We start from the raw sequence: 26,488 nt of genomic DNA on the forward strand, positions 1-26,488 counted from the left end.
AACAAACTCTGCCTGAACCTGTTCAAAACTCTAGAGCAACATGAACCGTGGCTCCTACATATAGCGCTAAGGCCTTTATAGAGTTTTTCTAAAGCCCAGGGAGCTATAAATGGATTGTAGCACCAATGAAGCAGTAAGAAAAGGGATTACAAAACACGTACCTGAGGAACCCAAGGCTGTGACATGCATAGCTAGAGCAGCAAGCCGCAGTCTGGGAAAATCAACTCCTTGGGGGTGCGGAGGTACTTCCTAGCCTATCAACACACACTGTGAACAAGAAGGTCTGGTATTTAATGAAATGCTGCAATGCATTATATATAAAACCACTATATACAGTGATACATCATAATAAATATATTCACTAGTATTTTAAAGAAAAAGAGAGAGGTTTTATATACTAAATGTGACATGTGTCCAGTCTTTTCTCAGAAGACAATATTGTTCTCTTCAAGTTGGTACCTAGGTTAGCATGTTGTATGGTTTCTCTCTGTGTGTGAAAAGTAAATAGATGGAAAATAAGAACCATGTCAAAGTCCCTAGCCCTTCCCGACAGCACTTACGTCCTAGCCCAGTTATAAATCAGATGAGTTAAGTAACTCCCACAGGCTACACAAACACTGAAGCTCAGAGCTGAAGCCGTAATGCCTCATGGGTGTTCAATTATTAATGCACTTCCCCTAAGGCTTAACCATCTAGTGCACCTGGCAAGAATTTGCGCGCAATGGAGCTGTACAAGCTGGGAGAACAGACGTTAAAAAAAAAAAAAACCACAAAATTTTAGTTAGGACAACGTTGAATGCAGTAGTTTAAAAAGTCCTCTGTGGTAAGTGGCCTGGCCCTACAAGACACAGCTCTGTCAACACAGATGTCCAATTAGTATCGTGGCATGCTTTTAGGTATCCAATGAAGCAAAACACCTCTGGACGACAATCAATGTAGACAAAGAATTGTCAACGAGTCCATTACACAGAGAACAAGGACTCTAGGAGCTCAAAGTGCTCCATGACACAACATCCCTGTCACTGCCTTCCCAGTATTGCTCCCTCCCACTGAGCTGCCCTGACCCTCACCACAGCCTTTGCCCTCCTTCAGGGCTGTCCTGAAAACACCTCCTTTCTACATTGCTAAAGCAGCACCAGTGAACTCAGCTTGCCTTTCATAACCTCGACTAGGACGCTCCCCTCCATCCACTGAGGTCTTGCACAACAGGTAGAATAGGTTTCCATTTTCTCACTGCTGTATGTACTTTGCACCAGATATTTATGGAACTGTCAGACCTGGAAAGACTCAAAGGCCTGAGACTCAGCTCTGTCAGTCTAGTAAAGCAACCAATGACTGCAGAGCTGGCACGGTTCAGCTGATGCAGCAAGCATTTATCAAGAACCTCCAGGTGGCAAGCCCAAAGGTGAACTAAACAAGATGCCTGCCCTGGACTTCCTGATCGGGAGAAGAGGATACCATTGAAAACAATGGCTACCCGCAGGAAAATGACAGATCTGCACCATGATCTACAGCTAAGGTATGAACAGGGCCCTGTTGCCACACCGAAAAGGGAACAAACTCGGCCTGAAGGTTAGTGGGAAAGGCTTCCTCTGCACAATCCAGCTCCTGTTACTATTCAGGAAAAAGAAAGGAGAGGAGAGGAGAGAAGTCTATCAGTCAAGAACAGCACATAAGAAGGCAAGAGAGAGCCGGGCGTGGTGGCGCACGCCTTTAATCCTAGCACTCGGGAGGCAGAGGCAGGCGGATCGCTGTGAGTTCGAGGCCCGCCTGGTCTACAGAGTGAGTCCAGGACAGCCAAGGCTACACAGAGAAACCCTGTCTCAAAAGACCAAAAAAAAAAAAAAAAAAAAAAAAAAAAAGGCAAGAGAGATAAGAGGCTAGGACCCCACCAGGGTGGTCAGAGTTTGAAGGACAGGTCAGAGGCAAGGGACAGGCTACTCTGACTCTCTTGAATAGAAGAAAGTTACCCTCCAGGTAAGGTAACAAATATTAGTTTATATTCTTGGTCCATAAGAGGCAGCTGGAGTGGTGACAGCGTTCAGTGGTAGAGCACCTGCCTGCCATATACAAGGCCCACGGCTCTAACCCCAACACTGCCCCACCCCCACCCCCACCCCCCAGATCAGGAAACTCCGCTCCTAATACTCATCCTGTCAGTAAATAGACAGCTCCTCTTGTGCGCACATGCGCCTGGAAAGTGAGATGTGTGCACCGCATTCTCTACGCTTCTTCCCTCACACTAGAATGGAGAAATCATGAGAGAGTTTAGACCAGGCCAGAGGAGGGAGACTTTACAGAGAGGGACTTTTTTCCAGAGAAAAAGATGTGTTCCATCTCAAACTATCATCCCCCAAAGCACTGACTTATTAAGGAGGGGAGCAGTGGCTGGGCACGGTGGCACACACCTGTAATCCCAGCACTCGGGAGGCAGAGGCAGGTGGATCTCTGAATTGAAGGCCAGCCTGGTCTACAAAGAAAGTCTAGGACAGCCAGGGCTACACACAGAAACCCTGTCTCAGAAACCAAAAAGAGAAGAAGGGGACAGTGAGATGGCTCAGCAGGCACAGGCACCTGCTGCCAACCCCCTGACCTGAGGTCAATCCCATACAGAGGAAGAGAACCTGACTTCCAAATCCATGAGCATGTACACACACACACACACACACACACACACACACACACACACACACACAATGTAACATTACTTCATAATGTGGTATTCCTGAAAAAACAAACAAACAAACAAACACACAAAAAAACCTTAATTCTAACAGTAAACAGTCCCAATTCCAGACTGCAGAACCTTACACAAATTAACTAGCCTAGACTCTACAAATCACATTTCAGTGTCTCCTACTATCACAAATAAACAAACAAACAAATAAGCAAACGAGAAAGGAAGATAGCGGGAAGGAGGTAATGGGGTGAAGTGTAGTGAAAGACAAAATGCAAGGAACTTTTCTAGATAAAAAGCCATTAAAAAGGTATGACAAGGGAATATGGGCTAAATATAGACAATATGCTTGTATTGATGTTAAATTTGTTGATGTTTAAATTTTGGAAAACTCTTAGACTTAATCTTTATTTCACATTTATTTATTCAGTGTGTGTGTGTGTGTGTGTGTGTGTGTGTGTGTGTGTGTGTGTGTGTGTGTGCAGGACTCAGTTCTCTCCTTCCACCATGCTGACAGCAAATGTTCTTACCAGTAAAGCCATCTCTCCAGTCCCATTTCTACTCCCTAAAAAACACATGCTAAAGTATTTGTGAGTAATGTAGCACAATGTCTACAATCTACTGTTACATGACCATGGTCCAGTAAAGAAAGACACAAGTATGTGGACACGCACATATATATGAAGAGACACATGTGACAAATCTTAACAAGTGGTGAATCTAGACAAATGGCTTATAGAAATTCACTATATTATTAAACTTTGGTTGCAGAGAAGAAGTAGAAAATGCAAAAGATCTTTCAGGTAAATATAATAGTCATGAGAGTAGGAAGACTTTAAAGACTGAAGAGAATTTAGAAATGCGAAGCTTTCATTTTAGGGCATTGGGAAGGAGTCTAAGTTCCTGGACCATTTTGGGGGAAACAGCATTTTAACTAGAAATTAAAGGCTGAGCGGAGGTTCAGATGGACAAGAGTGTGAGCAGGTGCTAGCCAGACACACGGGTACTGATGCTATGCACCATGGGACATGGAGCAACTGCTTTGGACAGAAGATAAAAGCAGGGGCTGGAGCCAGAGAGTGGGGAGCTCTTTAGACCCACAGCAGTGCCTAGAGTCTACGCAGGAGATGACAGGAACGCTAGGAAATATCTGCTAATTTTCTTCCAAATAATCAAAGAAATGCCTGGTTAATTTAGAGAGCAGAGATAAGCACACAATAAATTTAATGACAGTCTTAGTGAAGGTCTCTATTGCTGTAATAAAACACCATGACCAAAAGTAACTTGGGAATAAAAGGGATTGTTTCATTCATAGTTTGTTGTCCATCACTGAGTGAAATATGGGCATGAACTCAAGACAGGAACCCGGGTGTGGGAGCTGAAGCAGAGGACTGAAGGAGTGCTGCTTACTAGCTTGCTCCCCATGGCTTGCTCAGCCTTCTTCCTTCAGGAGCGCCAGCCCAGGGGAGGCAGCACCCACAGTGCCTGGGCCCTCCCCCATCAATCACTAACTAAGAACACGCCCTCCGGGCCTGCCTGCTGCCTGGTCTTATGGAGGTGGTTTTTTTTCTCATTTGAGGTTCCCTCTCTCTGGTGACTCAAGCTTGTATCAAGGTGACATTAAAAAATCAACCAGGACAACAATCATCTCATTTTCGACAATGCAGAATATTTCTAACAAATTTTTAGGCTTTCTTTTTCATTTTTAATTTTTTTAAACATTTATTTATTGTGGGAGTGCACATGTATGGAGGTCAAAGGACAAGTTACAGGAAATCAGTTCTCTGTTTCCATCACGTGAGTATGGGGATGAACTCAACTCCTTTACCAACCGAGCACCTCTCTGGCCCTTATTACTCTTTTTTTTTTTTTAAATAAAGCACAGGGTTTCATTTTGTTGTCCAAAGTGGACTCAAGAAAGCCTCCTGCCTTAGTCTCCTGAGTAGCTGGGGACCACAGATGCATGCCACCTTAAGGAACTTTAAGACAAGTTAAAATTATGTTTTTCTTTTCATCTGAAGTAGTTATTTATCCATACTATTAAAAGTCATGTAGCTAAAATTGTCCTGTCATGTGTATAAGCTCAGAACTGCTTAGGCAGTCTTCGATGCTGTACTTTTAGACTAATGCTCTTAACAACAGAGCCATCTCTCCAGCTCCTATCTTATATATTTTTGTTATTAAAAATAATTAGAGCCAGGCGGTGGTAGCGCTCGCCTTTAATCCCAGCACTCAGGAGGCAGAGGCAGGTGGATCGCTGTGAGTTTGAGGCCAGCCTGGTCTACAAAGTGAGTCTAGGACAGACAAGGCTACACAGAGAAATCCAGTTTTGTATACGCTTTCCTAACTATTCATTGTATTGATTTTTGTAATCTTGCTTAAAGATTGATTTTATTCAATTTGACAGAAATAAACATTTTTCTGCTTAATATGTAAAAACAAAAAAACTTAGAGAGGCTGGAAAATTGGCTCAGCCACTAAAAGTGCCTAATGCTGCCAGGCATGCACGCCTTTAATCCCAGCACTCGGGAGGCAGAGGCAGGTGGATTGCTGTGAGTTCGTGCCCAGCCTGGTCTACACAGTGAGCCTAGGACAGCCAGGGCTACCCAGCGAGACCCTGCCTCAGGCGGGGAAAGTGCCTAACGCTTCCGTAGAGAGCCCAGGTTTGGCTCTCAGAAGCTACACAGCAGCTCACAACCACCCTGTGACTCTAGTTCCCGGGGACCTGACCCCTCTGCTGCCCTCCAAGGGCTCCTGAACACACATGGTGCACATAAATTCACAAACGCAAACACATAAAATAAATAAAGAAATCTTTAAAATAAAAATAGGGCAGCAAGATGGCCCACTGGGTAAAGATGCTTGCTATCTAACCTGGCATCCTGCATTGATCCCCAAGACCCTCATGGTAGGAGATAAAAGACTCCCCTGAGTTGTCCACTGACCTCCACATGTACCTCATACACACTAAATAAATTAGTTTAAAATAAATATTTAAGCTGGGTGAGGTGGTACACACCTTTAATCCCAGCACTCAGGAGGCAGAGGCAGAAGGATCTCTTTGAGTTTGAGGCCAGCCTGGTCATATAGCCAGTTCCAGGCCTGCCAGAGATCTATGGTGAGACAGTGTGTGTGTGTGTGTGTGTGTGTGTGTGTGTGTGTGTGTGTGTGTAAAACAATTACATATAGAATAGAAATGATCATATGAGCCAACACAAAGAACTGAATGTAGAGATTCAAATATTTGAACACCCATGTTCATGTTCATAGCAGCATATTCACAAAAGACAGAGATAGAAGATAGATATATATTCGATAAAATATTATTCGCTTAATTTTGACACATGCCATAACATGGATGAATGTCAAGGATATGATGGGAAGTGGAATAAGCACGTCACACACGAAAGGACAAATGCTATTTAGTAGCACTTACAAAACCCCTAGAATGCTTACAGTCAGAGACAGAAAGTAGGACCAGGAGTGGCACGTGCCTTTAATCCTAGCACACGGGAGACAAAGACAGGTGGGTCTAGGCTAGCCCGGCTACACAGCAAGTTCCAGGCCAGCCTGTACTACACAGCAAGTTCCAAGCCAGACAAATCTATATAGCAAGACCCTGCCCCTCCTCCCCCCGAAAAAAATCCAAAAACAAAGAGTAGAATAGTGGTTTTTGTGGGGAGCTATCACGGGGGAGAGCAAGTAAGCAATCAATGGACATGCAGTTTGCACCTTTTTTTTCCCCCTGAGACAAGGTTTCTCTGTGTTAGCTGTAGCTTTCCTGGGCTCGCCTTGTCGACCAGGCTCGCCTCAAACTCAGTCATCGCCTGCCTCTGCCTCCCTCCCGAGTGCTGGGATTAAAGGCGTGTACCACCACGCCCGGCCCCAAAGAGTCTTACCGAAAGGTTGCACAGCCTTGTGGAAGCCTTTAACATTGCTGACCTGCACACCTAAAATGGAAAACTTCATGCTACGGATATTTTACCACAATTTTTTAAATACTTAAAATATTTAGGTGAAAAAAAATGTTTAGGTGAACACTTTGCTTTCAGTTGCTAACTAGTTCCTGAGATCACAGGTGTCTGGAGTGGCGCTACTTAAGGAAAGCGTACAGAAGAAAGCAGCTAGTTCCTAAACATATGGCCATTACCTTCTGGGACAACTATACCATTAGGGTCAGTATTAGAAAGAACTCTCAAGTCACAGCACATGCCAAGAATAGTCCCTCAACAACTCCCTCCCTATGTGCCAGATCCTCATGTGGAAAGAGGCAAAATAAAAAGTAGAGTGACACAAGTGTTTTGAGGGAGGGACTGGAGTTTCAGATGGTAACGTCACAGCCTCATTAGACCCTGAGTGAAAACCTGGCCTAGGAGGGAGAGACAGCCACAGCTCTCTGGGCCAAGGGCATTCCAGGGAAAGGGAGCAGTGGCTACAAAGGCCAAAAGAGCATGCTGGAGCATACACTGAGCACGCTGGAGCAGACACTGAGCACGCTGGAGCAGACACTGAGCACGCTGGAGCAGACACTGAGCACGCTGGAGCATACACTGAGCATGCTGGAACATACACTGTGTTATCAGAACAGCAGGAAGGCCAGCGTGCAGCAGGAGGGGGTCAGATGCAAAGAAGTTAGGGCAGAGCCAGAGGGGTCTGCACCTCATGGCCCACAACAACACTATCTTATTTTTCTCTACTTGGTTATCTCTGTAAAGACAGGAAACTTTTCACCATCTGGTTCAATACTATATTCAAGGGTGATCATCCTGAGGCATGCTTCATGAAACAAAATGCAGGAAACCATCTTAGAAATTGTACAATAATCAAGAGAAAGAGAGAACCCCTTACTAATTCATCTTAAATGGACTATTAAACCGAGCATCAGACGCACATCCCTAATCCCAGCCTTTAGGAGGTAGAGGCAGGAGCATCACTAGTTTAAGGTCAGCATGAGCTATACTACAAGCCTTTGTGGCAAAACACAGGAGAAGAAAAAACACATTAATTTAGTTTGAAAACAAAATGCACTTATGGCACTTATAAAATATAGCAAGAACAAATAAAAGAATTCCAGGGGCCTGGATAGTAGCAGTGGTATTAAAAAACAAACAAACAAACAAACAAACAAAAACCTTAAGCATTTTAAAAGCAAATCACTAACAAGAATCAAGGAGAAGACAGTATAAACTCATATATATAACACATTACAGAACAGAAGATGGGTCTAACTTAACTCTAATTTGCCCACAGTACTTTATTAGAAAATTCAATAAAGCTTGTGGATTAAAAGTAAATCAAAGAAAACTTTCTGGAGATGGAGAAAGTCCATGAAAAAGAGCAATAAGGACAAAAATCTCAGAAAAGGCTGCCTTAGGAATGGAAGGGACACTCAGGAGCACAGAGAGAGGCTTGAGGAGAGCAGAGGCCCTGCGAGAGCCAAGCTGGAGAGGAGAGTGGTCCACAGCTGCTGCCAGCCTCAGTGACGGAGCCAAAACAGCTAGGAAGGATGACAACCAAGACGCCAGTGACATCACTGGCTAAGACTGTCTGAAGCCAGATTGTTGAGAACGCAAGCTGAAGCCATGTGCAAGAAAAGGAAGTCACAAGCTATTTTTCTTCAGAAATCTTGCAGTAAAAAAGAACAAAAAACAAAAAACAAAAAAAGGAAAGAAGGAAAAATAGGTAATGATTGCCCACAATCCAGGACTCGGCCAGAAATACCTCCATTTACCTTTGAACCAGTGGTAGGACCAAGAAACCTTTATGGAAATATTTGTAACATTCAGTATGCCTAGGGCCTCAAGCTAGCAGGTTGAGTAAATGAATGCAGGACAGGGCCATCATTGCCATTTGTGGAAAGGGCAGCAAACCCTCACATCTTCTCTAATATCTGGCTTGGAGAGTGGCCTTCAGAAGTCACAGACAAAGCATGAACCGATAACTTCTTGGATATTTAGCTAATGGGAGCTAAGCCAGCTTAAACCAATTAAGGTTATTTGGCCAACATGTTTGCTTCAGCCTCTGTGATCCCTTCACTCCTTGTGGATGTGTGGGAACACCAACGCATCCCTCAACATCTCAACACATCACAGTCTGCTCCTACTCCAGAGGGAGGCACAAAGAAGCTTCCAGCAGGTCTGTACTAACTGGTGGGCTTCACTATCCAGTAACCAGGTCAAACCTGGTAAGATACTTTTAAGTATCCAGGAACGGAGTAAATAATAAATGTTTGTTTCTACAGTGTTAGCAAAGCAAACATCAACTTCTCTTCCTAAAATGCTGTTTTCCTTAAGTTAGCTAACAGAATAGAGACAAGTCTATTTGTCATCATCTTGTATTATTTTAAAGCAGACTTTAGTAAAGACACCTATATGATAATTTACTTGTCCAATGACAGGGATACATTCTTAAAAAAAAAATCACATCCTTAGGTGATCTTGTCATTATGCAAACATCCTGAATCACACACACACACACACACACACACACACACACACACACACACACACACACACAAAGTCCTACTGCTCTTTGGATCAAAATCAAATAAGATTAAGCCAAACCTTGCTAGACTATTGGCTGATGAATTCTGGGAAAGACAACTATTGTCTTCAGCTGAGTGCCACCAGGCTTCATCCAGTGAAAAGCTTCAAATCCATTGTCACATAGATGGCCCTACTTAAACTAGTGGGTCACAATAAAATTTTAAAAATAACTGAGAAAAGGGTATTTGAAGAGAGAAGGGTGGGGAACAGGGGAGAGTGACAGCAACATATTATATACATGTGTGAATTTATCAAAGAACAAGTTAATCAATGCTATGAAGAAAGCATAACGCAAGCAGGAGAAACAGTATGAATAAGTTGAATGAGGCTGCTAACGGCAGAGCACAGCAGAGTGTCTCACAAGTAATCACACATTCTAGCAGCTACTCTAGTAGCGGGGCAGTGGTGCTGCACACCTGTAATCCCGGCAGAGGCAGAGGTAGGCAGAGTTCTGAGTTTGAGGTCAGCCTGGTCTACTCAGCAAGTTCCAGGACAGCCAGGGCTACACAGAGAAACCCTGTTTCAAAATAAGCAAGAGAGAGAGAAGAAGGAGGAGAAGGTGGGGGGGGAGGAGGAAGAAGAGGAGGAAATGAAAAGAGAGAGCGAGGAAGAGAGAGAGAATTCTCACTAAGAGTGGCATGGAATATACTATAATAACTATGTAAGCCAACACCATAGTCATTTATTACCATTATCAGATAGCTACCAGATGTTTTATGTGCTATACTTTCCTATGACTGGCTCTGCATCTATACCACCATCAACACAAACACATGAGCAATACATCCCACTGCAACATTACAAGCTAAGCAGGGAGCAGGAGTTTTTCCACCCCACTATAATCTGATGGGACCACCATCCTGTGTTGTTCATCACTGACCAAAATGTCTTATGCCATATAACTGAAATTACACAGAAAGTTTCTATATGGATTCAGAAAAAAGTCATGTTTTTTATCTGAGACCATACAAGATTTTATAGAACTAAACTGATACCTGGTTCCTATCAGTTAAAAGGTCTTTTTATTTTGGTAAGATACTCTAGAAACTTCTAAGAGTACTGCAGATCCAGGGTTCTAGAGCACAGCTTTTATTCTTTTGTCCCCTTTAACAATCGTGATTGGCTTTGCAGTGGTCATTACTATAGACAAATGGATGCATCGGTTCCAGAATCTCATCTGTCCCCTTCAGGACTGCAGCTTTATGCTTACAGTAAGATCTGCTAGAGCTGAACTGCTTCACCGATCTCATTTCATTGAAGACTTGTATTCCAGACAGGCTAAAAACAACTCTAAATAAACTGGATTTTCTTCATCTGGTAACATGTTTTGAAATCAAATGCAACCCCAAACCCTTTACTTATTTCATACACACAAAGAAAGAGCAGAAGACTTCACTCTATCTCGCTGGTTTCCTGGAGCTCTGAGTCTTTAAGGACGTCTTGATAGTGACAACATACAATGCAGAAGGTGATGGAAAGCTGGGGTCTCTGCTCAGTAACCAACTCCTCAGAGAAGACATTATTCCTGACAAGCTTTAAATCAAGGACACTCATAAGTGACAAAAGGAAACTCGACTTAGAAGAGATGACAGAGCATGTTGTATTGTTCTAGCTGTTTTTCTTCTTAACTTTCCATAATAAAATTTGCTCAAACAGTTCCAAGTTGTGCCTGAGTGTCAGGACTATCTCAACCCAAATGTCACTTTCCAGAGGCTCTGAGTTGTGTCAGCAGATCTTAGGATCGCAGACTTCGAAAGGAAGATGGAGGCTTTGCACAGTCCTGTAAAGATCAGAAGATGTCCTCGCTCACTTTGCTGAAAGAGAAAACACTGACCCTCTCAGATTACAACTCCCCACACACAGGCAAGAGAGAGAGAGAGAGAGAGAGAGAGAGAGAGAGAGAGAGAGAGAGAGAGAGAGAGAGAGAGAGAGAGAGAGAGGAGGGCTGGGGATATAGCTCTGTGAGCACTTGCCTAGCATGCATGAGGCCCTGGAGTTCACTTCAGTACTTCAGAGATTTGTTTTCTTTTCTAGTGACCTAGAAAGCCAAATGCTGGTCACATTGCTGGTATGCAGCACACTGCCACTGCTGGCTGGTGGCAGTACGAAAGGAGCTAACTAAAAACCAAGGCTTCCTTTCGCCTCTGCAAAGAAAACCCTTGGGGACTGACCTTCTGAAGGAGGCACTGTCAAACAATTTAGATATCAGCAGATTGCTTTCTAAGCGCATCACATATCCCTGGACTGCTACAAAACCAATATAAATATTAAAAACCAGCCATCATATAGTCCAGACTGCCCTCAAAGTTTCTATGTAGGTAAGGATGGTTTTGAACTTCTGATCCTCCTGCCTCCACCTCTAAGTATGAGAATTACCGCCACACCTGTTTTACATGGTGCCGGAGATCAAACGCAAGATTTCATGTATGTTAAGCAAACACTCTACCAAACATGCAGCATCCCCCATGCCTAAAATTTTAAAGAAAAATAAAATTTATGTAATCAAATGAAACAAGTAATATAAGATAACCCCAATGAATGCAAATGCTGTTGAAAATATTTTAGAAATTTAATTTTAAGAGTATGACTGTTTGCCTGCATCTGTGGTGTCCGTGGAGGCCAGAAGTTGATATCAGATCCCTTAGACCCAGACTTATAGTTGGCTGTGAATCCCTAATGGGAGCTGGGAACTGAACCCAGGTCCTCTGCAAGAGCAGCAGGTACTTTTAATCCCTTAGCCATCTCTCCAGGTCAATAAGTTCATATATTTTTAAAAACATTTTTTTTTTTATTTTAAGAACCATTTGTTATCTAATAAGTTCAACAGGTTGCAGAGGTAAGCTCAATCTACAAAAACTGCTTGTATCTCAGCTGGGCATAGCGGTGCACTCGGGAGGCAGAGGCAGGTGGATCTCTGTTAGTTCAAGGCCAGCCTGGTCTACAAAGAGAGTTCAGAACAGCCAAAGCTACACAAAGAAACACTATCTAAACACACACACACACACACACACACACACACACACACACACACACACACACAAAACAAAAACTGTTGAGGCTGGAGAGATGGCTCAGAGGTTAAGAGCACTGACTGTTCCTCTAGAGGTCCTGAGTTCAGTTCCCAGCAACCACATGGTGGCTCACAGCCATCTGTAATGTGGTCTGATGCCCTCTTCTGGCCTGCAGAGGTACATGCAGGCAGAGCACAGTATACATAGTAAACAAAGGGAAAGAAAGAACTAAGGGAGTAAGAGGACACCCCTAGTACTAGATGAAGACTTACAACACTCTCCAAACAGACCCAGACATACGACGCAACCCCTACCACCAAAAGTGTCCCTTTTTAAAAACAGGAATGGACAAGTTGACCCGTGAAAATGGGAAGGTGAATACTTCCCAATTTAAAAACTCATTACAGCACTCGGGAGGCAGAGGCAGGTGATCGCTGTGAGTTCAAGGCCAGCCTGGTCTACAAAGTGTGTCCAGGACAGCCAAGGATACACAGAGAAATCTTGTCTCAAATAAATAAATAAATAAATAAAAGAAAGAAAAGGAAAAGAAAGAAATGGGCAAAGGAACTACTACACAGACCTTCCCTCAAAGATATGATGTTGCCTGTAAACACAAGAAGAGATGCTCAACATCTTTATTACTGCAAAGATACATATCAAAGCCACAGGAAATATCACTTCACAGAGCTGGGCATGATGGTGCATATCTGTAATCCCAGCACTCGGGAGGTAGAAGCAGGTGGATCGCTGTGAGTTTGAGGCCAGCCTGGTCTACAAAGTGAGTTCAGGACAGCCCAGGCTACACAGAGAAACCCTGTCTTGAAAAACCAAAAGAAAGAAAGGAAGGAAGAGAAATATCACTTACATTGTCTAGAATGTCTATAAAGGGGTGTGTGTGTGTGTGTGTGTGTGTGTGTGTGTGTGTGTGTGTGTGTGTGTGTAAGCTTGAGCTTGGGGGCGGAGGGAGGGAGGGAGAGGGAGAATAACAAAGTATGAAGATCTGTAGAGACTGGAACCCTCATACACTGCTGGCAAGAATATAAAATGGGACAGTCACTTTGGAAAAGGGATCGGAAATGTCTCAGAAAGTTAACACCTGAGTAAGCACATGACTCCTACATAGATACCCAAGAGAACTGCAAGCCTATGTATGTCCACACAAAAACCTGTGCACCAGTGTTCACAGCAACAGTATCCATAAGGCAAAAAGGACGACCACCAGCTGGGCAGTGGTGGCGCAGGCCTTTAATCCCAGCACTCGGGAGACAGAGGCAGGCGGATCGCTGTGAGTTCGAGGCCAGCCTGGTCTACAAAGCGACTCTAGGACAGTCAAGGACACACAGAGAAACCCTGTCTCGAAAAACCAAAAACAAAAAGGGCAACCACCACAAATGTCTACCCACAAATAAATGCATAAACAAGATGTGCTAAGTCCTTGAGATGAGGTATTTGACTATGAAAGAGTGAGGCGCTGATTCACACTGCAGCATGAATGAACCATGAATACAGTTACTGCTGAGAAGAAGGAGTGAGGTCTGCAGCTGCACTGCATTTAAATGTAACCCAGAGACAGAAACCAGATAGTGGCCGCTGTGGGAGCAAGAAGTGGGGAGCGACTGCTTCCGGGTGAGGATGAAAATGTTTTGAAAGGACAGTAGTAACGGTATTCTCAAGTAACAACTCTGAGAATACACTAAAATTCATGACTTATACACTGTGAAGGGGTAAACTGCATCCCAATGTTTAAAACATGTAAAATAACTATTTGTTTAAGCCAAAAAAATAATGCTCCCAGGGGAAATGCAGTAATTGAGCACCTTAGCATGAGCAAAGGGGAGTTTTTCCAAGACCAGGATACATAATGTTCTTAGTAGATCTGAATTTTTCCAAGTGTATCATTGTACAAAGTTAACAAGTAGACTTTTGCAAAGATCAGCTGTGATGACCCCACCCACACCCATCAACTACTTCTACTGTTTTCACAGCCCCTTCTAGTCTAGGCATGTGCATATTTTTACAAGTCTATAATCCTTACAAATAATCACCCTACATTTCTCACACAGCCTCCAAAATTATTATTGTAATCAGCAGACATCTCTAATTTCCGTAATGTTCCCCTCTATGCCCAGACTTCAGGTGTTATTTCATCACTCATAGGTAATACTACAGCATACAAGAATATGAAGGCCAGTGTGACCCTTTCCTTTTCTTGAATCACTAAATAAAGATTTCAGAGCAGAAACTGCTATCCTAAAGAACAGTTTTAGGACTACTGAATGTCTCCCAGAAAAGTGTCACAATTTCACTGCTCTAAGTGACACAAGCTCGCTCTATTAACATCACCGCTTTTACACGTTTGACATAATCAACACTGAAACCATTTTACCAGAGTAACCTGAGAATTTCCTTTTGTATTAAAACCTGAGGCATTCGAGGGATTTCAAGAGAGAACTTATCTTAGACATGCTCATCTTTGTTATTCTTTCCTGCCACCTATAGTTAAAAGGTGATTATTGTACCTTTGATATTTGTACTTTAGAGAAATTAGAACATGTAATAAATTGTAGCCAGTTTGTCCGGGTAACAAACAGCCTAAAACAGTAAGCACAGAATTCAATCACACTGAAGAAGAGGGCTGGTGAGACGGCCAGTGGGTAAAGAGGCTGCCACCAGCCAGGTGTGGTCGTGCACGCTCCTGCAGGCAGATCTCTGTGACTTCGAGGCCAGCCTGGTCTACAAAGAGTTCCAGGACAGCCAGGGCTGCTACACAGAGAAACCCTGTCTCAAACCCCGCCCCCCACCACCAAAAAAAAAAAAAAAAGATTCTAGCCTCTGTGCTCTGTCTTCTTGACTGTCGGTCTCTAGGCTGGACTAAGAACTGCTATCGTGAACTCGCCCATGCAAAATTCATGTTGAAACTTAATCCCCACCATGGGGGTACTAAGAGCTGGCGCCCTCGGGGCAGGCCAGGTCATGAGGGTGGCCTCAAGAATGACTCAGGCCCTTATCACCAGGCTGGAGAGAACTTGCCTAAGACTCTTTTTTGGCTTGTCACTTTTTTGTCATATCAGGACAAGGTAAGAAAGCCTTTCTGACACCAAATGCTCTGATCTTGGATAAGCCAACCTAGAGAACCCAGAAGATCACTACAAATCACCCAGTTTCTGGAATTTCTTACAGTAGCATGAACTTAATCTGTTCCTGCCGCTATATGCAATAAATTGCTATAATATAAATAATAACTAACTAGGCATTAACCCCCAGTCCTTTTAAGAAACAGTTTTACACTTATTTTCACTTTTTTTTTCTTCTGAAGCCAAGGTCTTGCTTTGTGTCCCAGGTGGGCCTGAACTCACCATTCTCCTGCGTCAGCACTGAGATTACAAGTGTGCACCACCCTGCCTGGCTCACATTAGTTTACTGCATATTATACAAGTTGTAAAAACATCTCCAAAGAGGCAAGTTACTATCCAAAGCCTACTTTTCTTAACTACACTAACATATGGCATTCTTCCTGCAGCAGGCAAAACCAAAACACTCCAGCCTGGGTCTGACAGTAGATCAGGGTGAAGACAGGCCCCCGTCAGTACAGTACTTATGTCAGTGGCAGCACTGAAGCAAAACAGGGAAAAGCTATGGGCAGTTAAGGCAAAAGGGTTTCTGTCCTCACAGGAGTCTAGTGTGCAGCGGCTGCAGAGCAGCCTCCTTGATCCCACACACAGGCTGCTTGCTGCCTGTGTGGGTTCCCCTAAAGGACTTCGGGAGAGTTTTCCGCTGGGTACGTTTGTGTGATCTCAGAGTTAAGCTCCAGACAGGTATGTGGGTGCCACTGGAAATCTCCAGGGCATGTGACTTGACCAGGTCAGCAAGTTCCTCGGCACCAAGCTGCAGACTAAGGAACATGTGATTGAGGACCTGTGTGGTACCAAGTTCAAGTTCCCTTGCCACCAGAAGATCCACATCTCAAGGAAGCAGGGCTTTAAAGCAAAGCTTTAATGTTTAATGCAGATTAATTTCAAGATACCGTATCTGAGAAGCAGTTCATCCCAGAGGGATGTGGGGTCAAATATACCCCCAGTCATGGCCCCTGAACAAGGGGTAGACCCCACACCTCTGGCGGCTTACACTGTACTTCCACCAGTCATATTTACTAAGAAATCTCACATCCAGTCTGAAATAGATAAGTCAATAAAGAAAATCAGAACAGGGGAGTACTTGGCACTGCCACTGTTATCACCACCTAATCTGGCTTAAAATATATGTTCCTCAAAGGTCATTTGCTGTTAGCTCCCTATCTCCCGTTCTGATACTGTGTGACACCCCAGCCCTGATGACATCTCAACAGAATGTACTGTGAGCAGAAATAACAAGAGCCAAAAAGCCTCTACCCATAGACCTAAATCCAACCTTCATCACTCTAAAAGAAAAGCCAACTAAAGAGAAAATGCGTCACTAAATCAAAAGGAGCACTTGTATTTAACAGCGAGGGGCTTTGCACAATCTACAGAGCAATACCCGTGTCCCCAGACACCCTCCCACTCTACCATAACAAAGGAAAACTGCAGTTGTCAACTAAGCTCAAGTAAAACATAGTATAAAATCCGATTACACAATCAGGCCTATTATCTATGTAACAAAATGCCAGCTGACCATTGTTTGAGTGCAAGATATCTAAAATACTGACATCAAAGTCGCAAGATAAAAACCGATGGCAAGCCTCAAAACTAGATTTCTCAGTAATGTGGCTAAGCTTTAACTCTGAAGGGAAGGGAGGGTTGGCCCCTAAGAACACCAGCCGAGAAGTCAGGGATGAGAGTTCTGGTCCAGTGTATATGCCTCGGTAGTAAGGCATGGCCCAAACACTCTCCTTTCCAGGGCTTACTTTCCTTACTCCAGGGGTTAAGGAACCATGCTTGCCACCCAGGCCTTCTTCCCCTATGAACATCCTCAGGGTAGCTTAACAGTGACAGATTCCACAGCCCCTCCCCAGAGCCTTCAGGTCATAAAATAAGGCCTAGAATCTTCCCTTAATAAGTGTCCAGATAAGCTTTCAGCCACGGCAGCCATCTTGCAGTAACTCGCCAAAATGACAAACACAAAAGGAAAGAGGAGGGGCGCTCACTGTATGTTCTCTAGGCCTCTTAGGAAGCATGGAGTTGTTGCTTTGGCACATACACGCGAATCTACTAAACGGGTGATAATGTCAACATCAAGGCAATGGCACTGTTCAAAAAGGAACGCCCTGTAAGTGTTACCACAGCAAAACCAGAAGAGTCTACAGCGTCACCCAGCATGCTGTGGGCGTCATTGTGAACAAGCGGATTAAGGCTAAGATTCTCGCCAAGAGAATCAATGTGCGCATCGAGCACATCAAGCACTCTAAGAGCAGGGACAGCTTCCTGAAGCGCGTGAAGGAGAACGACCGGAAGAAGAAGGAAGCCAGAGAGAAGGGCACCTGGGTTCAGCTGAAGCGCCAGCCTGCACCACCCAGAGCAGCACACTTAGTGAGGACTGACGGGAAGGAGCCTGAGCTGCTGGAGCCCATTCTGTACGGATTCATGGCCTGATGTACAAAAGGAAATAAGGACTGTAAAGGAAAAAAAGACGTGTCCAGATAAATCTTGTCACCTGGGCCGGGCATAAGAAATACAGCACCCAGTGACACACACCTATAGTCCCAGTATTCAGAAGGCAGAGACAGGCGGATCGCTGTGAGTTCGAGGCTAGCCTAATCTACAAAGCGAGTCCAGGACAGCCAGGGCTATAAGAGGAAACCCTGTCTCAAAAAACAAAAATAAAAACAAAAACCTGACACTTGGTAAAAAAAAAAAAAAATCAGCAAACTGGACTAGAAAATCTTCAAGCTGAGCTCCTCATTCCTGATTCTATACTATCTGATCTCTCAAGTTTACATTAGAAAACCATGCAAAATTACAACAGCTTAACACACACACACTCAGAACACAGACATATACAGAGCCACTCTTTCTGACACCGTTCACACCTTTAAACATAAATTTTCAAACATCCTCCTACACTCTAGACAAGCAGACCACTGACTTTGGGGAAAGGCAACACATTCCCATATGAAGCTCCTAACAAAGCAATAGGCAAAGACTTCTGGATGTTACCAAGACAGAGTTTGTTTGTTTGATGTATAGTTGTATATAGTCCAGGCTGGGCTTACTACACAGAATGATCCTGAACTCCTGACCCTCTTGCCTTCAGCCCCCAAGTGCTAACATTACAAGTGTGTGCCTCCATGCCCAGTTTATATGGCGCTGGGGATCGAACCCAGGGTCTGCACATCTTCGCTAAGAAGCACTCCAACTGAGCTACCTCCCCAGTCCACACATGCTCTAAATGGAAATTATTCATGCGCCCTTGCTTTGAAGAGCATTAGATGGGTCACCCGTTTCTAAGAAATAGGCAGAAAAGAAACCCACCAAGACCTACACAGCTGCTAACCGTGAGTCCTGCAATATTGGAATGTAATTGTTACCAAGAAAAAAGAGGAAAGAGAGGGGGGAAAGGAACAATAACTGGTTACTAATTCTTCAGAGTCACCACTGTGTAGATAACCGGGTGGCTAGAGTCCGCAATCTTTTGATAAGAGGGTAATGACAGGTAAAAGAGGAGCTGACAGGCTTTGCGGACACAAAACAAGCAGCTTGGTGTTAAGTTTTTCTGCCCACTACATTGTTTCGCATTAGGCAGGTTTTTTTTCCCTAGAGTTATTATCATCTTCTAATACGAACTTTTGAACCTAAAAGCCCAAATCGGTGAATTACTATTGTGACCTTGAACAAATTATTCAATCTAAGCCTCAATTGTTCTCATTGGTAAAATAGGGCTAAGGCTCCATTCAGACCTCATGAGACTTCAACAGGGTTCTTCCCGGAAGAGCCTTCAGCCCTGGGTCTGGCAGACAGAAAGTAAAGGCACAAAACTATCTTTATGGCCACCATGATGATGAAACTGCAAACTCAGCATCACCACTCCCCACCCTGTACTGTAAAAAAGAACCCTCGCGTGCTCCCACACCAGTGTGTCTCCCTCTGGAGAGGCTCTGGGTTTGCAATGCAAGATCACCAAGCTGCCCACCTCCCACCCCGCTCATGCAAGGGTATTGTGAAAAAACAATCTTTCAAGTCAATTACTATTATAGGCCATGACCTAGGTAACAAAGAAGGTAAAGGAATTCCAGGCTGTAAAGGACCTACTGGTTGAATTACTCTATTCATTGCGCTTAAATCCATTACCATCCTCCATTTTCCTGATTTCTTTTTCACAGCAAACAGAGAAATCCCATGGCTGGTCCACTCTTCTATATGATGAACCCCCGGCTGTCCTGTACCAGTTGCTCAAGTCCCTGCAGTTTTCCCTTTGTTATTCCCCGCCAAGCAAAGCTACAAGTTACCTGCAGACAGTTTAAAAGTTCTGGCCGCTAGAAAGACAGCACTCAAGATACTTACACAAAAGTAGCCTCTCTTTCCGATTCCAGAACCTTCTATCTCCACCACCTCAGGGAAAACTAATCAGACTGATTACCAACAGTGACAAGAAAAGCTGCAACAGAGACCAGCTCACTATGTAGCAGGGGCTGTCCAGTGAGAGCTAACCAGCTTGGGGTTAGAGTGGGCCTGGGGGATCCTGTTTTGTTCTCTTTCTGGTTTTTTGTTTGTTTGTTTGTTTTGTTTTTTTGTTTTTGATGTGGAGATAAGAGGAGAAAAGGAAGAAGAAAAGTTTTCAGAGCATCCCACACACCAGGGGCTGTTCTGCAGAAACACATAAAACAGATGGTAGCAGGAGCTAGTGAGGTGGCTCAGTTGACAGCAGTGCTTGCTGCCAAGGCTGAGTTCAATTTTCAGGATGAAAGTGAGTGTGTGTGTGTGTGTGTGTGTGTGTGTGTGTGTGTGTGTGTGTGTAGAGAGAGAGATCAGAAGACACACAGTGAATAAGTAAACTTAAATAATTTTTCAGTTATTTCACAGAGCTGAGAGCATAGCCCACTGGTAAAGGGCTTGTCTACCATGGAGGCCATGAGTTCAAGCCCCAATACAGTAGAAAAACAGTTATATTAAATTAGAAAACCAGATGGATGATTTTAACTCATACAATAAAAGGCACTAATACCTGGGCAATATACTAATGCCTACTTTAAAAAGTATTTGTAGGGGCTGGAGAGATGGCTCAGAGGTTAAGAGTACTGCTTGCGCTTCTAAAGGTCCTGAGTTCAATTCCCAGCGACCACATTGTGGCTCACACCCATCTATAATGTAATCTAATGCCCTCTTCTGACCTGCAGGTGTACATGCAGATAGAGCGCTCATATGCATAAAATAAATATGTCTTTTTTTTAAAAGGTATTTGTAAATTTAATTACAACTTTTTGTTAGTGTACCATAGCATCATTTATAGTTTGTGAATGAATGTTTCAATTTCTGTGTTTCTTTTCTTTTTCTGAGAGCTGAATGTGGTTTCATTCACGTGACTAAAGAGCTACCTCAGTAGTTAAGCACTTACTGTTCATACAGAAGACCTGAATTCAGTTCCCAGCAGCCACACAGCTGTAGGCTCATAACCACCTGGCAACTCTAGTTCCAGGGGCTCTGACAGCTTTTCTGACCTCTAAGGGGTCATGCGTAACAATCAGGTACACACACAATTGCATAAAATTAGATAAATAATTTTTAATTAATGTAGCTAATTGTAAGGTTAAATTGACCAAATGTATTTTTCAAAAATCAAAGGGAGCCAGGCATGGTGGTGCACACCTGTAATCCCAGCACTCAAAGAGGCAGGGGCAGGCAGATCTCGAAGAGATCAAGGCCAGCCTGGTCTACAAAGTGAGTCTAGGATAGCCAAGGCTACACAAAGAAACCCTGTCTCGAAAAAACAAACCAAAAAACCCTGAAACAAAACAAGTCAATTATCACTATTCTCTTTTTTGTTTGTTTGTTTTTTGAGACAGGGTTTCTCTGCGTAGTCTTGACGGTCCTGGACCCACTTTGTAGACCAGGCTGGCCTCGAACTCACAGAGATCCTCCTGCCTCTGCCTCCCAGAGTGCTGGGGTTACAGGAATAGGACACCATGCCCAGCTAATCCTATTCTTTAAGTAGCGAACAGCCATTTATTCCTTAAAACAAAAACAAAAACAAAAACATGGCTTAAATCTCCAATTTGCCACCAGTAGTCTTTGCTTTTCAGAATACATTAGTAGACTGAATGTATCTTCTATTCGCTCTACTTCTTAACCAAATGCTGCACATCTCCTTGGATAAGAGCTAAAGTGAAGCATTATGTGTTGGTTTTCTAGAACTTATAGGAAAACGCCAATAAGTTTATCATTTGAAGAACGTGGTTCAAAAGGTACTGTGAGCCAGTCTGCACGATGAGCACCTGTGCTCCCAATACTTGGAAGACTGAAGTGGGAGAGTCAGGAGGGCCAAAGAGTCAGGTCCATAGAAACTTCTCGGCCAGACTCTGAAGAGAGGGGTAGCAGTAAGAGGTGATTTTGAGAGGAAAAACAGATCCTCCAAAAATTAAAATTAAAAAATTATTGAGCCACAGAATATTAGTTCAAGCACAATCAACCAATAACAAATTTCAAAATCATGTAAATTTCCTAAACTTAGTAGGACTAAGAAGTAAACCACTGAATTCTAAAAGAAAGAAGATACAGATGTAAAGAAAATCCTCTGCAGGGAGTACAAACTAGTGGTGGCTGTTGTTGTTTTTGTTTTTTGTTTTTTGTTCTCCTCCCGAGACAGGGTCTCTCTGTGTAGCCCTGGCTGTCCTGGACTCTTTGTAGACCAGGATGGCCTTGAACTCACAGCGATCCTCCTGCCTCTGCCTCCCAAGTAGCTGGAACTACAGGTGCACATCACCTGCCTGCTTCGACCTTGTATTAGGAATCTATAAGGTGATTTGCAAAAACCTGAACAACAACAACAAAGGACACAACAGCCTGTAGCAGCACTGGGATTCAGCGGCATGCTCAGCATTTCAGGACGTCTCCCTGTGTTGCAAAGCAAAGGAAGACACTAGTTCAGTGCTCTAATAAGCAGCTTGGCAGTGCACTGGTACCCCAAAAGCTCTGCAGCTAGAGATACTGGGCATTTCCTTTCTCTCCTCCTGCTTTTAAATGCAAATCACTAAGCCCTGAAGCACATTCTGCTCTATTTTTTTTATATGAAAATCACTGCATTGTGGTCCTGTTCCAGAGAGGACACGACTCATCCAAGAAAAGGGAGTGAAGACAAGTGCACACACTGTATGTTCAAACGATCCCATCCAGTGAGCGATCTACCGCCAGGTACACACGGCCTTCGTCAGGGTAGCGACCCCATTAGTGATCGAAATTCCATGCAAAGAATGAGAATTTAGTTTTCAGGTCATGCAAGGTTACACACACATTGCAATGCTGGCGCATGCCAAGCACCAGTGACAAAACTCAACATCCCTTGGTTTTCAGCAATGCCAGCCATTTACTGGAAACTTTCAAAGTCTCAATAATAATAGTACGAGTTGCTATTCACCTATTTATGACAAAATGGGGGGGAGGTAATACCACAATGCAAAAAAAAAAAAAAATTGGATGTGCTGTGAATGCTCACAGGGCAGACCCGGGCCTCTGCCTCTTCCCGGCTAATCCCCTAGAGTCTGGAGAGCTGATCTGGAAACATACTTCATGTTAATGTATCAAGGGATCAAGGTTAAAAGAAGAACACTTTTAAACTGGAAAAGAAAAAAGAAATAAATCATAATTAAGACTGGTATTCATCCCACTGTCACAGGTTCAAGCTTTCTGCCAAAACCACACTTGCTTTAGAAAATTTTATTTGCTGTCAGATAAACATAAACAGTGAAAAAGGTAAGACAGATATAGCGTCATGAAAATTAACTTACCTTTGTCTTTCCAAGTTATATATTAATAACTAAGTTCGCTTGAAACAAAACAAAACCCATCTTTTCCAGATAGAGAAGTCACATCCAAACGATGTGGGATTTTTAATGGTACTTTCTTTACCCCTGCTCAACCCTCAGAGACCTCAATCCACCCTGCAGGATGCCAGATAGCCAAGAACAAAACCTATCCAAAATGTGCTTCCCATCTTTGCGATGTCAACATAGATGTTTGAGGAAGAAGAAAAGGATTGCAGTGGGGCTTTAAAGGCTACTTAAATATTTCCAAATGTCTGTGATCAAAAGGAACAGAAGGGCATCTAAGGAGCCAGCCAGTACTTTCACTACCTACCTATTCAAAGCCCAGACAATGAATGAAGTAGGACCCTCGAGACCAGAGGCCCCAAGGGGTTTAAGTTTCAAGCACTGTCTTTAGATGATGTGAAAAAGTAATCACAGTCTAGGGCTTTTAAACCTAGAAGCACTTACTAGTTCAATCCGTCCCCAAATCCATGCCACCCTTTCAACTTCGCAATTAAGAGAAGGAGAAATTCCGGTCAACTCTCTTTGGGGGGTTGGTCTGGGGGTAGCAGCCTCAAGCAGGGGAGGAGAGAGACAGAAAGAGCAAAACCAATTAAAACAGCAAAATTTCCCACCTTTCTTAAATTCTTCCAGCATAGCGTCCAACTTGGTGTCGTTGAAAACAAAGTGCAAGGGGTGGTTGTAAAATTTGGTGATGGTTTTCAAGGGAGTACAGTCATCTGGATCTACGAAGGCCAAGTCTTTGACAAAGAGCAGGTCCACGATATTGGAACGCTCTCCCTCAAACACTGGGATTCGCGTGTAGCCACTCTCCATGATCTCGGACATGGTATTGAAGTCCAGGATGGCCTCGCCAGTGATCATGAAGCAGTCCCGGAGGGGGGTCATCACGTCCTCCACCGTCTTGGTGCGGAGCTCCAGCGCCCCTTGGATGATGTTCAGCTCCTCCTTAACGAGGTCGTTATAGGGGTCAGTAACCCGGAGCATCTCCAGCAGTTTTTCGCGGTTATACACAGTGCCTATCTCCTGGCCCAGGACGCAGTCCAGCAGTTTGCTAACCGGGTAAGAAGCGGGGAAGGTCATCATCATGAAAAACTTGGTGAGGAAGATGGTGTTGGCCCCTACCGCCAGGCCGTGTCGGGAGCAGATGGCTTGGGGCACGATTTCCCCGAAGATGACGATGCCAATGGTGGAGACCACCACCGCCACAAGGCCTGAGCCCGCGATGTCGTCGAGCAGGATGGTGAGCGTGGTGTTGACCAGCACGTTGCCCAGCAGCAGCGAGCACAGCAGGTAGTTGCCCTGCCTGCGCACCGGCTCGATGCGCTTGGCATAATTCTTCTCTTTCTCCGTGCCGCAGTTTTGCACGATGCGCAGCTCCATCGGGTCCAGAGCCATGAGCCCCAGGTTGAGGCCGCTGAACATACCCGACAGGCACAGCAGCAGCGAGATGAAGATCACTTGCAGCCAAAAGGGTAGCAAGAACTTCTTCTCCTCGCCCACGATCATCTTGGTGTCCTCACCGTCGTGGTAAATCCAGGTGGTCTCGGCCCACGGAGGCGGCGGGAGCCCGGCCACCCCCGCGCCACCCTTGCCCCCGACGGCTCCACTCGCAGCCCCGGAGCCGCCGGTGCTCAGTGTGGGCGTGGAGAGAGACGTGCACAGGTAATAAGACTTGCTCTTCTCCATCTTGCGCAGCGGTTTGATCTCGATCTCGATGATGCCCGATGTGCGGCGATTGAGAATGATGTGGGGCAAGATGATGATGTCTGAGGTGCGGATGCCGCAGCGCTGGGGGCCGCTGTCCGGCTCCGGAGGCGCGGGGCCCCCTAGCCCGCGCTCGCCGGGTGTGTGCCGGCGCCGCTCGTGCTCAGTGAAGGCGATGCGGGACCACGTCTCGTTGTTGATGTTCTGCCCGTAGACCCGCAGCTTGACCCGGGTCCGCTCGCTCACCCGCAGCGCACCCCCTTCCATGAACGACACGTCGTTCGTGTCCTCCAGCCGCAGCCCGATGATCACGGTCTCCTCGTTCTCGCCGGCCGCTGTGCAACCGCCCGCGCCGCAGCAGCAGCTCAGCAGTAGCAGCGGCAGCAGCCGGCCCGCAGCTGCCTGCAGGAACCCCCGGCCGCGGGCACTGAGGCTGCGGCGAGCCGCCATCTTCCAAGTGGGCAGTGCGGCGGCTGCCTGCCCGCCCGCCATCTTTACTTCGGGTTCACAAGCACCACAGCCAATCATAGGGTGGCTGCTCCAGCTGAGGCTTCATCCTTCCCACCCGGCGGCGGCGCGAGCGCAGGCACCGGCGCCCGAGCGGGACTGCAACCGCGCGTTCGCGCCCAGCACTCAGCAGTCCGCCACTCTGAATGACACGGACTCGGACTGAGCCAGCTGAGGAACCCCCTGGCTCGCGGGAGGAGGGAGGGGAGGGAGGGGCGTGCTAGCCTCTCCCGCGAGAGGCAGGTCGGCCAGCCAATCAAGGGCGGGATCCCGCCTTCCCAGCCAGGGGGCTGGAATGGGGGCGTGGCCTCACGCGGCGTGCCGCACCAATGGCACGGGAGGTGGGCGGGGAGATGAGGGCCACTGTCCTTCTCAGCATGCCAAGTTTCCAACAGAAAGGCGCGTGACTCTTGTGTATGCGAGGGAAGGAGGCGTGGCCATCCCGAACCCAAGAGCCAGTCAAAAAAGAGCGCTGTAGGGAAAGGGGCGTGGCTTTCCTCCAGGCGGCCAATGAAAAGGAGCGGTCCGCGGGTGCGGCGCTCCCTGTGGGGTCTCTGTAGTAGATCCCCCTCCCGCGCGCGCGCGGCTTGGCAGCCCTGCAGTACTGCCCCGAGGCGCGAGGCCGCGGGTCCTTGCTGCAGGGCCTTGCGGGCTCCACAGGGCTCCGTGTCAGTGCCGAAAAGGACTGAGCCCTCCCGCCCTGGGAGCACCAGAGTCGACTGGAGACGGCTCAGCGTGCCCATGGTCTAAAACCAAATCGGGATGCTGGTTAAGCCCCCAGCCCACTACTCCTGCAGACCGTTCCTCGGGAGATTCGCGGTGACAGGGTGGCCCTAGCAACGCCATGGACCCACTGTCTCCAAGCCTCTGAGCCGCCTCAGCTGCTCGCGATCGCGTGGCGCCACCTGCCGGCCCTCACGGAGGTCCTGTAGTATTTTCTAGACCTCAGCAAACACCCAAAAGTGTGCTCAGCTTCCCAAACTTTGTAATCATAGGAATTCTCGTGTGGTCGTGCTATAATCACAGAATGAGGGAGGACCTGGTTTGGTTTGTTTTTTTTTTTTAACGTCCACCCAGGCAATTTTGGGAA

General features: G+C 45.4%; 1 protein-coding gene and 1 pseudogene across 4 annotated transcripts in view; one reads left to right on the top strand and one right to left on the bottom strand.

Moving 5' to 3' along the window:
• Positions 1 to 25,948, bottom strand: part of CNNM2 (cyclin and CBS domain divalent metal cation transport mediator 2) — a 126,506-nt gene extending 100,558 nt beyond the window's left edge. For 2 of the 3 annotated variants that reach the window (XM_084763167.1, XM_084763166.1), the window contains exon 1: positions 23,799 to 25,615. In XM_084763167.1, the coding sequence (XP_084619293.1) occupies positions 23,799 to 25,419 (1,621 nt within the window). In that variant the 5' untranslated portion in view covers positions 25,420 to 25,615. Of the gene's footprint in view, positions 1 to 23,798 lie in introns of all 3 variants that reach the window. The other variant, XR_014775684.1, reaches the window with a different exon arrangement.
• Positions 17,147 to 18,368, top strand: LOC311586985 (large ribosomal subunit protein eL21-like; annotated as a pseudogene). Its single transcript has one exon. The product of its transcript is annotated as a large ribosomal subunit protein eL21-like (transcript).
• Positions 25,949 to 26,488: the final 540 nt, after the last annotated feature.

The sequence above is a fragment of the Acomys minous genome (genome assembly GCF_964271855.1).
Source record: "Acomys minous genome assembly, chromosome: 2".
NCBI lineage: Eukaryota > Metazoa > Chordata > Mammalia > Rodentia > Muridae > Acomys > Acomys minous.